A 16,007-nucleotide genomic window follows, 5' to 3' on the forward strand; every position below is an offset into this window, starting at 1 on the left:
ACTATCAGTTGAATTTAAATCTGATACCTGATATTGTTTGTTTTCAGTGCAATGATCTTGTGTATACTGGATGTTATGAGTTTTAAGTTTTCTTAAACCCTCCCCACCAAATACCATTAAGTATTTTAATTACAATTGATAGGATACATATCTTTCACTATAGCATATTACATGTAATATAGCATCAATAAATATTCTTATAAATGAAAGCTTGTGAAATCTTGATTCCCCTTTTACTTACTTCCCTGATGTCACCCCAGTGATTACTGTTGGAGCAATGACGGCAACAGTATTTGGATGTCATTCGAATTTCCAAGTAAGTTTTTTTTTTTTTTTTTTGAGACGGAGTCTTGTTCTGTCACCCAGGCTGGAGTGCAGTGGCACAATCTTGGCTCACTGCAGCCTCTGCCTCCCTGGTTCAAACAATTCTCCTGCCTCAGCCTCCCGAGTAGCTGGGATTACAGGCATATGTCACTACGCCCGGCTAATTTTTGTATTTTTAGTAGAGACAGGGTTTCACCATGTTGGCCAGGCTGTTCTCAAACTCCTGACCTCAAGCGATCTGCCTGTCTGAGCCTCCCAAAGTGCTGGGATTACAGGCATGAGCCACTGCATCTGGACTCCCAAGTAGGATTTCATTAGAACACCTTGCCATGAGTACGCCTAATAAATCCAATGCAACTATTGCTGGATTTTTAACATATAACTCCTTCAAATTATTTATTCAAATATTATTTTAGAATATTGAAAATATATTTTTAGAATATTCATTCAAACGTTTAGAGTTTTTTTTTTCTATTTTGTTAACATATTCTTCATGTGCTGAAAACTGAACATTCAGTGGTTCACTCATTAAGTAAACAGTTTCTGGGCACCTAAACTTGGTTGTGCTAGGCACTGGGTAATGAAAGTTTAAGCCCCGAGTCCTAACAATAGCAAATAGTACAGCTGCATGCCACTAGCTTCTTATACACAGGTGGGTGTCATACATGCCAGATGAAAATAATTTTACCCTTTCCTTCTATAATTTGAAGTACATTTTCAATTTCTGATATTATAGCCTTATTTGCTTAAACACTCTTCCACCTCTTCTCCCCTCCTTGTCTCACACCGTTGCCCAGGCTGGAGTGCCGTGGCACGATCTTGGCTCACTGCATCCTCCTCCTCCCAGGTTCAAACAATTCTCCCACCTCAGCCTCCTGAGTAGCTGGGATTACAGGTGCGCACTACTACGCCAGGCTAATTTTTGTATTTTTAGCAGAGACGGGGTTTCAGCATGCTGGCCAGGCTGGTCTCGAACTCCTGACCTCAAGTGATCTGCCTGCTTCGACTGGGATTACAGGTGTGAACCACTGCACCCAGCCCCCTCGTTTTGTTTTTTTTTTTTTTAAATAAAGTTATAACATTAGGAGGAAAAAAACACTTTAAAAGTAGTTCTGTCAACTATTTTGGGGGCTGTGGGCCAGTCATTTAATCCATCTGAACCTCAGTTTCCTCTGCTGTGAAAGGGTGATACCCTCCCTGCCCCGTCCATCTCAGTTGTTATGGGGATTATGGAAAAAGTTATATGTAACGTTAACATAAGAAATTTAAATATCCAGCTAAAGTGTAAATGGACATTATAAAACAATCTTTAAAAGAAACAAACTGTATATATATGGCTTATGCATCACTAGCACTTCGGGTTTCTGAAGCTCCAACGTGAAATTTCACGAAAGTTGCATTCCATGGAAGTTTGCTTCCATGATGAATTTTTTACTTTGTACTCAGCTCCTGAAAAAGAAACTTCCTGGGTTTTCTTTTTTCCTCCTACGGTTTTGCAGCGGCCGGGCTGCTTCCTGTCAAGAGCCACTCTGCCAAGGCCCCGTCTCTAGAGTCTCTCCTCCTCCCCTTTCTCTTTCTTTCCAACACTTGCTACATTGAGAGGCTGATCCTGTGCAGAAGCCCTCCCTGACTCTGCCGTGCGGCGCAGTGAGCATGCTCGGCCTCCTGCGGGAAGAGGAAGCGGCCGCATAGGAGTCATGCCAAGCATAGCCCGCATGTCAGCGCTGCCGGCTTGCAGCGGGCTGTGAGCGGGGCCGGCGCCGCTTTGTCCTAGGAAACGGGCTGCGCGTTTCTCTTTTTCACTCTTTTCCATTTCCAGGAAGGACTTGTAAGGACTTCTGAAACGCTCTTTTCATACTCGATCGGGGATACAGTACATACATCGTCTACCAGTAAGCCCTTGAAGGGTTTCGTGTGAGCTCGATTTTTTGTGCCTGGGTTTTTTTTTTTAAACTTTTGCATACTTTGTTTTGATAGTCTGAGGCTGGGCCTCTCTGCCTTTGTGAAGTTGAAGAGCCAGGAGCTACTCAGCAACAATTCATTTTTGAAACTTAACTCTTTTGGGGGCGAAAGCAAAGAGCTGGTTTTCTTTGCTAGCCCAATAAATGCTATTTATGAAGATGGACCTGTTGAACTATCAGTACTTGGACAAGATGAACAACAATATCGGCATTCTGTGCTATGAAGGTAGATGTCCTGCTGTAGAATTACTGCCCGTTGCTCGTCCCGGCCACTCCTCCTCAGTGTGCTGGGTGCCTGCCTTCTAAGCCTTGCTGTCCTTCTCGGGGCTGTAGGGCGCTTGAAAGGCCGGCGTTTCTTAGATTCGGTTCGGCACCGAGTGTGTTCGAATCTCAGGCTGCGGGGGGCGGTGGGGGGGCTGGACGGGGAGGCGGTGAAGTAGAAACCCTTCAAAGTTTGTTTTATGCTTGCAACGTACTCGCGCCTTACATTTTTAACTCTTTAAAATGTATGTCTTTTTGATTTCCGTTAATGTTGTCTTTAGGGGAAGGACTTGTAGGACGCCGGTAAAAGTTGAGCCTCTGTTTGGGGGAGGGGCTGGTAAGGATTGCACCGTCTACTGTACCCCGTTGTGGGCCACAGCGCCCTGCAGCTCACGGAGGGGGAGCCAAAGTTACAGCGAGTTTCTCTGCTCGCGAGTGAGTGTCCCAAACAGCGGAGAATGTCGCTCTCCCGCGTGGGGCTGGAAGGGCACCGTGTCAGCGAGCACAGACCGGCTCTTTGTCTCGCTGGCGCTTCCTGTGCAGCCCGGGGAGCGCTGACATTGGGGGGTGTTCCTCGCGCTCTGCTCCCTGTGGGAGCGATTACACAACACCCCGACCCCCAGCCTGCCCTGAAAAAGAGAAAGCCGTGCTCAATTCTAATTTATTACCTCCTACTGCCCGCGAGGTGCTTCCCCCACTGTCTTGTGTTTCAAGCTGTCTCTGGTAGCAGTAAGAGAAAAATCTATTTCTTAAGCGGTTGGAACATCCTCTACGTGCGATTTGAAAAAGTGGCAATGGCCTGGGTCTGCCGCCGAGAGGCATCTCCGGGGGAGTTCGGCCTGGCAGGAAGTGTATTTTTTGTTGTAACCACACACACATCCGGGACTCTTCTCTTTCTCATTCAGCAGAAGCAGTTTCCATTTTTTCTCCAATGATACACGGGACATTTCTCTTGAAAAAGAAAACAGTTACAAAAACTTGGGAGGGTAATTCACTTGTAATTTTTAGTCTAAAAACTTCAGGCCTGTTTCCTAATCAGTTGAAAACTTACCCTTTCAAGAATATTTTTCCCCTTCAAGGAAAAAAAAAACCCCTCATTCGTGTTGTTTTTTAAAACTCTATGGATAAGGATCTCATATTTAACGTTTCTTAAAAAGGGTATTTGTTTTTCTTTACTCCTACTAGTTCTTGCTATGAGAATTTTGGTGAATTGCTTTCTTTGCATCTGATGTATTAAGTAACATCTTGCTTCTGAACTCACTTTAAAAAGGTAGACGACTTTAGAAAGCCATAAGCAGCCATTGCTGGGCTTGTTTCCTGTGACATTCACACATTGCAGTCAGGGTTTTGTTTTTGTTTTTTTTTTTAACCATCCCCCACTTCCCCCAACAAGAAAGAGAAACTTTTGAGGCAATTTCTGTTGTATTGTCTTTGCCAACAAGTAATATGATATTTTAAAAACAAAACATAATGGCCTAAGAGAGAAATATAAGATTGTAGGGAAATTGATACCAGATACCAGATTAATTTTTCCTGTCTCCGATTGGTGAGGACCAGCTTATGGACAGCCAGCCCAGGACGAGTTGTTGTGTAGCAGGCAACACACAGGAAACTAGAGTGCTCTGCTCTTCTCCTCTTCTCTCTTCTCTTCTCTTCTCTTCTCTTCTCTTCTCTTCTCTTCTCTTCTCTTCTCTTCTCTTCTCTTCTCTTCTCTTCTCTTCTCTTCTCTTCTCCCTCGGTATTTGGGAGGAAGAAACTTTGATTTTGAAAGTTGAATAGCTATATGGGATAATGGACTAAAGTCTGTTTGGTTTAAACATCTGCTCCTATTTTCCTTATTATGAGAGTTAACATTATTTTAACACCAGAATAAATACAGAGGAAATGAAGGAAAGCACAGCAAAATTTGAGTGGTGTTTATAGTGAATTGTTGATGTCCTAGTGGTTTTCTCAGTGTAAACACTGCACACATCTGGTCTGAACTCCAGAGGGTGTTTTGAAGATGGGCATAAATCATACAGGGGATTTTTTTGTAAGAAACGTTGGAAAGATTATGGTTCTTTTAAATCCAACACTTGGACTTGGAGAATATTCGTTTTAAACGTATCAGCTCCCCAGCATTCCAGGGAAGTTGTTTGGAAAATGGAATGTACTGTTGGTAGGCAACATTTGATTTCATTTAGGGCACAGTCAAGTTTCATGCCCCTTAAGAATAAGGGACAAATTAATTTTTTGACATTTTAGTTTTAAAAATTAAGATGCGGATGGTTAATTATTCTTACCAGCTAAATTATACCATGTTCCTTAGTTGTATGAGACACAGCTCTACTCAAAACTAAACCATGTGTCTGGGGTTTTTTTTTTTTTGAGACGAAGTCTTACTTTTGTCCCCCAAGCTGGAGTGCAATGGCGCGATCTCAGCTCACTGCAACCTCTGCCTCAGCCTCCTGAGTAGCTGGGATTATAGGTGCCTGCCACCACGCCCGGCCCATTTTTGTATTTTTAGTAGAGATGGGTTTCACCATGTTGGCCAGGCTGGTTTCGAACTCCTGACCTCAGGTGATCCGCCCGCCTCAGCCTCCCAAAGTGCTGGAATTACAGGCGTGAGCCACTGCCCTCAGCCTGTGCCATCTTTCTTAAATCTCTCTTGTGACTTAATACACAAATAGATCTTTTTAGCTGTTTACCAATAAAGCATACAAGGTCTGCCTTCCTGACTGACTCCATATTGCTTAGATGTAGACTCCCTCCTTGGTAACTGCTTCCTGGCTCCTGCCCTCCACCATAGTTGTCTGCAAGAATAATTGAAAAGAGAATAAAGGGAAAAAGTAACCACAATTAGCAGGTTTCGGGTGGGAGAAGGAGAAGTTAGGCAGAGGGCCGGAAGAATCGAAGTCTGGCTAACTTCTGGGAGCTAACTAATTACCTTCACTAATGATGAGCAGATTAGCAGAACTGTGCTTGTGCTAATGTGTTCAGAACCTCATGGTTTATTACTACCATACTCAGCAATTAACCACTGCATCATTCATCACCCCACTGAATGCCCAAATGATACCCACTTGAAGCCCAGTTTTGCCTCTGTCTCCATGAAAAGGTCATAGGCCAACCCCAGCCCTCATTTTTTTCCCCTCCTCTGAACACCTGAGAACACCTTGCTGAACTGGCGAAAGCCTCATGAAGGCAAAGCATTCTCTCTTGGTGACCGTTGCATCCCTGAATCCTAGCACAGGGTCTGAGTGGGCTCTCAGGAAGTGGCTGAGAATGAAGACTGACTCAAAAAAAATCAGCGCAATCTCTCAATGGCAGCTGTAGTTGCTACTGTATAATTTAACACTTGATTATATACTGCCTTGTATTCTCTAATTAATTATTGCAGAGCTATCCAGGGCCTCAGACATCATCTAATACCTTTGCCTTGTTTTCACCAAGGAAAGTGAGGCTCAGAGAGGTAAACTCTTTTTCAGAAAGTTTATTTAGTTTATTTAGAAAGTTTGTGGCAGGATTGAATTGAGTTTTGACTCTTCTATGAATCTCCTATGCCGTACTGCCTCTCCAGAATTATTTCATGTCTTTTTTTTTGAGACAGAGTCTTGCTCTGTTGCCCAGACTAGAGTGCAGTGGCACCATCTCCACTCACTGCAATCTCTGCCTCCCAGGTTCTAGTGATTCTCCTGCCTCCGCCTCCCTAGTAGCTGGGATTACAGGTGCCCTGCACCATGACCAGATAATTTTTGTATTTTTAGTAGAGACGGGGTTTCACCATGTTGGCCAGGCTGGTCTCAAACTCCTGACCTCAGGTGATCTGCCCGCCTTGGCCTCCCAAAGTGCTAGGATTACAGGCGTGAGCCACTGCGCCCGGCTTATTTCATGTCTGATCTCCTCATTAGCTCCGTGATGTTAGGGTCATGCCCTGTCCTGGGTGCCCTCACGGCCTAACACGGGGATAACACCCTGGATTACAGTGCACAGTCGAGCCTCTCCCACTTCTCCTTGCTCTGAAGCCAGTTGCTGGTCCAAATTCCCAGGCTGTTGTGATGTTGGGGAAAGGGTAGGTGAGACACCTCTGAGTGACCAGCCTCGCTGGAAGGTGCTCTTTGTGCTGCTCTGGCACTGGTCTTGCTTTCCTTTTGTCTGCCTGTGCAGAGGAGGGGGCCTCCGTGGATGCCAGCCCCAGAGCCAGTCCCCAGGGAGCAGGGACAGGGATAGGGACAGGTTAGACTACGGGCTTTCCTCAAGATGGCTGTTGCTGCACTGACATCATCCCTGGGGCTGAGACCTGGGCTTGCCAAACATGCCCTGGCTGGCTGGGGCTTTACACGGCTGGTAGCGATACTTTAATTATGGGTTAAGAGCCATTAGTGTGTAATTTGGTGGAAGAATTCTCTCCTTTTAATTTAATAGCGTGATTTATATTGGGAGAAAGTAGGAATACATTGCATCTGTGATCCTCTCAAAGCTTAAGAGCGAATTATTCCAACTTCACGTTTTAGAACGGTTCATTGTTTTAGACACAGTTACTCCTTGTTTCATCACAGGCAACTTTTAAATTAATTTTCTGGAATGGAAGGGAAGAGGCACATTGGAGAGTTGCTGAGTTCAGGGAGACCCTGTGATCTTTTGTTTTCCGCCAGTCTAACCACCAGTGGTTGAATGGAGTCCTGGCTTCATTGTTCTTTGTCTAATGAGCTCAGGCATCAGGAAACTTAGGAGGCTTGGGTAGGTGAAAAGGCCACAGCACAGGGCCATTTCATACCCTCTCCTGGTCCCCAGCCCTGCATATCAAGTGACGAGCTCTTGATCTGGGATGTGTTCTGAGGTAGAACATCTGTAACTGTTTTGCTGTGGAAAATCATTTTACTTTAGCTTTTTACTTTCAGGAAAGGGTAGGCAGTGGGGGTGGGTGGGGGCTAGGGAGGAAGAGGGAGACAGAGAGAAAGAAACTAGGAGGAGCTTGAGTAGTAAAACATGCCCAGGTGAGCCCAGGAGCTCTGGGAGAGAGCTGGCGTGGCTGGTGCCTTTCTCCTAATTACAGTTTGTGAAGTAAGGTGATTATACCCTCCTTCCTTCCAGCTGCCACCCTTGTTTCTCAACCCCCTTCTTGAAAGATTATTGTACTTGGCTGTTTCTCTCTTGGAGCCTACACTTGGCTCCTTCTGGAGGCCAGGTTTGTCTTCCTCCCTCCTTCCTTCCTTCCCTATTGTCTGCGTGGCCTTGTATTCCTAGGGTGCCTGGATGTGTTGCTGTGAAGATTTTTTAAAACATGCGGTAAAGATAGAAAGCAATCCTCCTTGGCAAGTGAGGAGATTCCAAACTTCTCAGTATAGTTTGGTTCTTCCTGTGAGGATGTTGCAGAAAACTGGATTTTTTCAGGAAGAAATTAGATCCAGATTTAGCACTTATGCATGTACACAAATATATAAAAGCAGTTGGACCAGGGAATGTTTCTGGCGATCTTTGTCATCTCAAAGTATCTGACGTTTATTCAGTGGCGGTTTCTATTTAGTGGTATTTATTATTGCACATTTAAGCTCATGGCAACTATTTTTTAAGACTTACTCTGCAGCACAGTTGTAGTCCAAAACAGGTTTCTCTCCATCTTTTATTTTTTAATGAACTCATGTGTCATTTTCCACCCCCTGACTTCTCAACAAAATCCTAACCATGACTGCTTATTTTTAAAAGCAGGGCCTGAAAATGATATTGCTTGCTTCATTTGCTCTCTTTTTTCCTTTCTGAATGTTACATGTTCTGTAAGTTCGAAGGAATTATTTTTGTCACGTTGCTTTGCTGTCTTGCCTTTTTTTGCATTGTTTTTTTTTTTAATTCTGTAGATTGTTTTAATTTCAAGGTATGTATAGAACATGTTTTAATCCTATCAATGTAAATCATGACTAGTTGAAAGAATGTTTATTTACTCTAAATAAAATAGAAAACCTATTAAAAGTCCTCTTTAATGTGTTGCTATGCATAGGGTCTTTCCAAACTCTTAACATTTCACTCTTTTGTTTGCAAAGTCTGTAAACATGACAAACTGAAATATATTTAGCAAGTGATTACAGAAAACTTAGTACTAGTACCATTTTGTTATCCCAAATCCATTCTGTTATTAAACATTTATGGAATGCCTATACTCTACTAAGGAATGTATTAGGGATCGATCTCTCGTCATGTTTTATAACGAAATATACATACAGAAAAGTGCATAAAGACGTGTTTTCTATTTTTAGAGAAATGAACAACCGGGTGACTATGGCCAGGTCAAGAAATAATAAATTGCCCCTTCCAGGTATTATCTTTTGATCAGATCCCTCCCAACCCCAAGAGATCACCACAATTGTACCTTGCTTTTCTTTATACCTTTACTACCATGTGTATAATTCTAAACAAATTCTAGCTTTTTTTTTTTTTTAACCCTGTATAATGGGATTCCTGTATGCCTTCTTTTGTATCTTTTTTTGTGAGATCTTTTAAAGTAGTACACACATCCTGAGAGGTTTTTTTTTTTTCCATGTGAAGCCAGTATCTCTTCGAGTGTGAGAACTCTTGGCTGTGGGATATACAGACATTATATACAGATAATAAATGTCCCAGCCTCCCTTCTCATTCATCTGCAGCTCCACTGTTTATTAAACAGAGTTGGTGATACTTTGGGAAGAACTTTTTTTTTTTCAGTTAGTATTTTGTTCATATTCTTCACCACCTGTTGAAGCCCTCCCATCATCCATGGTGTAATGGAAAATTAGGAGAAAATTCTGCACAGTTTTGGAGAACGCAACATGGGGGACACTTCTGGAGATAGATAGCTTACTTAGGGTCTGAACAGCGACTTTCTTTCTGCATTAATAAGCAATTTGCTTAAAGGCTGAGACGTGTTACAAGTCAACTTTGTTGCTGAGCCAGGTTTCTTTGGATCTTAATCCAGGGACTTTTGGATACATAGAAAAAGCTTAAATTGCTCCAGTATCCAAACAGTACCCCATATTGTATAGAGATGGCTGTTACAGAGCAGCACGTTTCTGAAACAATACTCTGCATTATGCACCATCTAAAATTGTGAATGAAAAAGAATTACTCATGTATTGCTCTTGATTTTTATTTTATATCTGTTTTGCATGAAAATAGTTGACTGTTAATTCTTCCTGGCTAATGATTTGATTTTAATAGAGTGAATTCCAGACTTTAATGGTTTGATGCAGATGTGCTCTGCCAAGCAATTTAGCAAAATTGTTTACACTACCCATAATCCAGCTGGAAGACTCTATACTTCTTCCCTGATAACAGTTAGCAGAGTGATGAGTGCAAGTTTCTGGACATTTTCCCCTTTGAAAATAAATGCATCTTCCATTATGTGGCACACTACTATTAAAGTGACAAGAGATTAATGTAAAATTTTAGTTTAATGTCAGCCATTTTTTTTTTTTAATTTTCCCATTTTCTTCCATTCTTACTAGGCAAGTCTTTTTAAACTATTGTTTTTCTTATGAGCCACCGATAAGCTACTGGCTGACCCCAGAAAGAACCTTTGTTTTATTTTCCTGCTGAAAAGTTATGACCTCTTTGCTAATGCTTAAAATCACCCATGAGAATGATCTGGTTCACTTTTTAAGGAATATGTAATAGCAGCTGTGCCAGGCTTTAAGTTCTACTGAGTAGAGGGTAAAGGGAATGGAAAATAGCTGTCATTCTCAGTATAAACCTTATGTGCAGTTTTCTAGCACAGCTCTGCTGAATTCAAAATTCTGAGCAGTTACCACCAGTTTCTGGAGACCAGGCTGGGAGGCTTTTTTCTATTAGAGGCTTTGTACCAATAAAAGAGGGCTGATACTGGTAGGGGACAAGGTAAAGTTCCAGAACTCACAGTGGACATCAAGCATTGCGCTCTTGGTGTTTGATACAGTACATATAGTATTTGGTTCTATATTTTGTCCAATAAAGAGAGAGTGAGTAGGAGAGGACCTTCTTGTAGAGGTGGAAGAATCCGCGCTACATCTCCTTTAAGGAGAAACTAAAAGAACCACATGTTGCTTCCCTGCCTGGAAGCTCTTCTGAATTCATCACCATTCATGTTCCTTCCTTCAGGGGCAATGAAGGCAGTTTGTTCTCTTGGTGCTCACAGATCTCTTTCTGTTCTGATACCCTCCTCTTCCTCTCCTGCTTCTTTCTCTGCTTCTTTCTCTTCATCATGTGCTCCTATACAAGTCTCTCCCAACTTTAAAACAAAAACAAACCCTTCCCTAAATCTTGTGTTTGTTCCAGCCATTAGACTGTATGGTCTTTGCCATCCACGTTATTGGAAGAAGGCCAACTCACCTCTGCTCCCTTTCTGCCCTTTCCTTCTTAATCTGCTGTCCTCTAATTTATGCTCCGACAACTCATTTGAATTTGTTTCAGACACGGTCACTAAATGGTATCCTAGTGGCAAGTTCAATCTTTTTTAGTCTTTACCTTAATCTCTTTATGCCATGCAGTACTGACTTTTTCCAGATTCTTAAATTCTTGCCTCCCTTTGCTCAAATACTGAGTCCTGGCCAGGGGTGGTTGCTCATGCCTGTAATCCCAGCACTTTGGGAGACTGAGGCAGGCAGATTGCTGAGCTCAGGAGTTTGAGACTAGCCTGGCCAATGTGGTGAAACCCCGCCTCTACTAAAAATATAAAAATTAGTTGAGCATGCTGGTGCGCGCCTGTAATCCCAGATGCTCGGGAGGCTAAGACACTTGAACCCCAGGAGGCAGAGGTTGCAGTGAGCCGAGATCACCCCACCGCACTCTGGCCTGGGCAACACAGCATATGGTGAGCAACGCCAATCAACAGGGGCTTGATGGAGCTCCTGGGGGTGAGTAGGCGGGCATAAAAGGGTGATGCAGGCTGATGAGCACTAAAAACAAACTTTTGTCGCAGTTTGAGAATGGACTGGAAGGGAATAAGAGATGAAACAGTAATAGGAGAGGATGTGAACCTGTTGCACTGGCTTAGGCAAGAGATAGGGGCAAGCCAAATTCTGGCGGTGGCCACAGAGGAGAGCAGTGGATAGATGTATGAGATCCTTAGGGAGGAGCCTGGCAGGGCTTGGTGATGGATTGAACAGCAGATGAGGGAGAGGACATAGGAGACACTAAGGGTGCCTCCCGGGTTTCCAGCTTGTACAAGCGGATGGGTGGTGCTGCCATCTGCAGAGACAGGAAACACAGGAAGAGGATTAGGTTCTGGGGTGAGATCATAGGCTTAGCTTCGGCTGTGTTGAGTTTGAAGGCTCTTTGAGATTTCGAAGAAGAGAGAAATATTAGAAAGTTGGGTATCTGGTTCTAGAGCTCAGGAGAGGCTGCTGCTGGAGATATTGGATAGAGATTACTTGAAGCTTTGAGTGAACATGGTCACCTAGGGGCAAAGGGTAGAATAGGTTGAAGAGGTCCTAGGAACTCCTCTCTTACTAGGTCTCCATTAGTTTTCCTCTTAATTGCTAAAATAATCTCTAAACTGCTCTCTGCCTCTAATCTCATCTCCTTCTAGGTTTGCATCTGTAATACTACCAGAATATCATTGCTTACCTCTTCAGCCTTACTTTGCATGTTCCCTCACACCCTGTAGTCCACATAACGTGAAACTGCTTCCTGCGAGTAAGCCTTTCTGCCTCTATCTGAAATCTCCCTGCTCCTTTCTCGTGGCTTCTGTTAGTCCCTCAAGGGCAAGGGCTTCTTCTGGAAAGTGACTCTCCTCTCCTCTGCCTTCTTTTCTTCTTTTTTTTTTTTTTTTTTTTTTGAGGCAGTGTCTTGCTCCATTACCAGGCTGGAGTGCAGTGGTGTGATCTCGGCTCACTGCAACCTCTGCCTCCCAAGTTCAAGCGATTCTCCTGCCTCAGCCTCCTGAGTTGCTGGGACTACAGGTGCTTGCCACCACGCCCAGTTAATTTTTTGTATTTTTAGCAGAGATGGGGTTTCACCGTGTTGGCTAGGATGGTCTCGATCTCTTGACCTTGTGCTCTGCCCGCCCCGGCCTCCCAAAGTGCTGGGATTACAGGCACGAGCCACCGCTCCCAGCCCTCCTCTACCTTCTTGGAGGGATTAGGTATTTGTATTTTCATGGCATGCTGGCATATTTCTGCCATGGAATTTATCTTGCTGTGTTACCTCCCTCCTCTGGCTTACTCTAATTTCTGGGAGGGCTAGGATTTTGTCTTGCAACTCCTCGTTCTTCACACCAGGCAAGTGTTGTCTCCTTATGAATGAATCTACTCCAGTGTCTTTTTCACTAAAGATAAACATTGCAATTGTGTGACTAGCCCAAGGATACTCAGCTAGTTGGTGCTACAAGTGAGTTTCTTAATTCTTAGAATACTGTTCTTAGAGGCAGGAAAGATAGCTGGAAAAAGGAGGAGTATTAATAAGAGGGGAAGAGAGAAAGAAAAAATCTTTAGGATTTAGCTTCTGTAGGAAAACTTTTGAAGTTGGCTGCTTGATTACAGAGAGCTGCCCTTGTTTGTCTTGCTTTCTGGTTACTTGACTTTGGACAGTCTGCTAAATGAACTGATCACTGATGGGAGAATATTTAATGCCCATTATGTGCCAGGAACTGTTTTATATGCTGGGGATATGGCTGCTAGCAAAACAGACAGCAAGATCCCTGACTTTATGGAGTGTATGTTTCAGCAGGGGAGACAGATGAGCAACAGGTAAATAAAGAAGATAATTACAGGTTATGAAGAGTCTTATGCCAGGTTGATGTCTGTTAGCTGATTTACTGTTCAGAGTGACTATATCCAAACACGAAAAGGAACTGCTTTTATTTTCAAACTTCAGAGTATAAATTTGAAAGGATGATTTATTTTCCCCATGGTCTTGTGAAGGATTTTAAAGTACATTAAGGAAACCTGTAGAAAATTTCTTTGGAATCTTAGGAGTGTGGGATTTTTTTTTCCTTGGTCTGTTAACTATGGCCAGAGAGTCGGACTGCCTCACTCCATTGTATCTGTCACTATACTGGGAACTAGCATTTATTGAAGTATTATTAGCCTTTTTTAAAAAGAAAGATTAAATGGTTCGTCTTGGGTCTTAATAGGAATGAAATATATGCAAAATTTTTAAATTCAGTGAATTTTATTTTTATTTATTTATTTTTGAGACAGAGTGTTGCTCTGTCACCCAGGCTGGAGTGCAGTGGCACGATCTCGGCTCATTGCAACCTCCGCCTCCTGGGTTCAAGCCATTCTCCTGCCTCAGCCTCCCAAGTAGCTAGGACTACAGGTGTGTGCCACCACATACGGCTGATTTTTGTATTTTTAGTAAGATGGGGTTTCACTGTGTTGTCTGGACTGGTCTTGAACTCCTGACCTCAGGCGATCTGCCTGCCCAAAGTGCTGGGATGACAGCTGTGAGCCACTGCGCCTGGCCAAGTTCAGTGAATTTTAAAAGGCTTAGGAAATTGATGGATTAGTTGTATGTTCTGAAAATAAACCGGTCAGACCTAATGCTGCCCTGAATAGGACAGACAGTACAGCACTCCAAGGGGGATTTCTGATTGTGAGCTCTGACCTCATGATAGTGGAGTACTTAGCGAGGGCTAGATAAAATGCAAACCTTGGGCTTAACTGGGATAATGGACTGGGGTTTTCCACCTGTTCTGTTTTCTTTCTTCCTTTATTTTTGTTGAGGCATAATTAATTATGATGAACTCCTAAGGGTATAGCTTCATGAATTTTTTTCCCCTATGTTTTGTCAAACATAAAATTAGATCAAGTTAGATTTTTAAGTGTTTCCCATACGTACAAGAGGAGAGTTCATGGACTGGGAGACCTCAAACCCAAAAATGTCACAGTCTCAGTTTTACAGCAGTTACAGTGCAGTTTAGAGCATAAAGGAGGAATGATTTGACCTTTTTTGTGAATGGCTGTTATGTATATATCCTGAAGTCAGACAGCTGTTCAAGCTGATTTGTTGTTAGCTGATGGGTTTGATCCTTATCAAACCTTATTTTTGTCCTTATCTACTGATAAGGACAAAAACTCAGATTTGTGTTTCTTTTATATTTAGGTTTAGTGTTTGGGGAAATCAGGATGACTTAAGTTTTGGTTATGAGTGGTTGGCCTTAGGCTGTCTAAACTGTGGCCTCCATTATTCTGTATTTATTGTTAACAATCTTTTTGATTTGGGCTGACTACCCAGATCAAGAGGGAGAACATTCTTATCACCCCTGAGTCTCCTCGAGCTTCCTTACCAGTCATTACGCACATCCCCCAAAGAGAACCAATGTTTTGGCTTCTGTAGTCATAGATTAGGTTGGCCTGGTCTTGAACGTCATATAAAGTAGTTTGGATCCAGCTTCTTGTGCCGAACATACTGTTTCTGAGATGCATGCATGCTGCTGGAGTAGTTTGTTCTTTGGCATTGTCGTCTTACGAGTATACCACAATTTGCTTATCTCTTCTAAACTTGATGGATGATGTTTTAAGTTTCCGGTTTTGAACTGTAATGAATGAAGTTGCTCAGAATTTTTTATTGTGGTCAAGTATATATATAACATAAAACGTATTATTTTAACCATTTTAAGATGTACACTTCGTTGTATAGTCTCTGAATATTTTTATGCAAGCTTTTTGTAGACGTATGTGGTCATTTCTTTTGGGTAAATACTTAGGAGTAGAATTGCTGGATTATTGGGTATGTTTAACTTTTTAAGAAACTGCACAACTGTTTTCCAAAGTGGTTATAACATCTTACTCTTCTACCAGCAGTGTATAAGCATTTCAGGAACTCTACATCTTTATTTATTTATTTTTTATTTTTGAGATGGAGTTTCACTCTTGTTGCCCAGACTGGAGTGTAGTGGTGTGATCTCGGCTCACTGCAACCTCCGCCTCCTGGGTTCAAGTGATTCTCCTCTCTCACCCTCCCCAGTAGCTGGGATTACAGGCGCCCGCCACCACGCCCGGCTAATTTTTTTGTATTTTTAGTAGAGGTGGGGTCACACGATGTTGGACAGGCTGGTCTCGAACTCCTGACTTCAGGTGATCCACCTGCCTCGGCCTCCCAAAGTGCTGGGGTTACAGATATGAGCCACCACGCCTGGCCAGGAACTCTACATCTTTACCAATAATTGATATTGCCAGCTTTTAAAGTTTCAGTTCTGGTGGGGATTTATGGACAGTATTAAGGTGTTGCTCATTGTTAACTTGTAATTCATTACTTATGGGAATGCCTATCATGACACTGTTGATTGGTACTATGTGAAAAAAAGATATATTCCGTACTTTTGGCAAGTTTATCGTCTAAATTAGAGGTTGGAGTATGTATATTTCTTGCCTAATTTCATGGCAGAGGTAGTGATTTTGGTATTGTCAGGGGAGGGGTTGTTTTTCCAAATGGGTAAATCTAAGCCATGGAAACCAGCAGGCAGCCAGATTGAGGGATGTGAAAAAACACCAACGTGGCACAGAAGACTCTTTTTTGAGAACACTTTCCTTTAGC

At 42.8% G+C, this 16,007-nt stretch overlaps 1 protein-coding gene across 3 annotated transcripts in view; it reads left to right on the forward strand.

The window, feature by feature from the left end:
• The window catches only part of VGLL4 (vestigial like family member 4), a 162,315-nt gene that overhangs the window by 73,280 nt on the left and 73,028 nt on the right, over nucleotides 1-16,007 (forward strand). Inside the window, exon 1 of one of the 3 annotated variants that reach the window (XM_025374545.1) lies at nucleotides 1,643-2,511. The exons of the other annotated variants lie outside the window; for them this stretch is intronic. Within the exon in view, the coding sequence (XP_025230330.1) occupies nucleotides 2,430-2,511 (82 nt within the window). The 5' untranslated portion in view covers nucleotides 1,643-2,429. Of the gene's footprint in view, nucleotides 1-1,642; nucleotides 2,512-16,007 lie in introns of those variants that run through there. 3 annotated transcript variants of the gene reach the window in all.

This window comes from Theropithecus gelada, chromosome 2 (assembly GCF_003255815.1).
Source record: "Theropithecus gelada isolate Dixy chromosome 2, Tgel_1.0, whole genome shotgun sequence".
Lineage (NCBI taxonomy): Eukaryota > Metazoa > Chordata > Mammalia > Primates > Cercopithecidae > Theropithecus > Theropithecus gelada.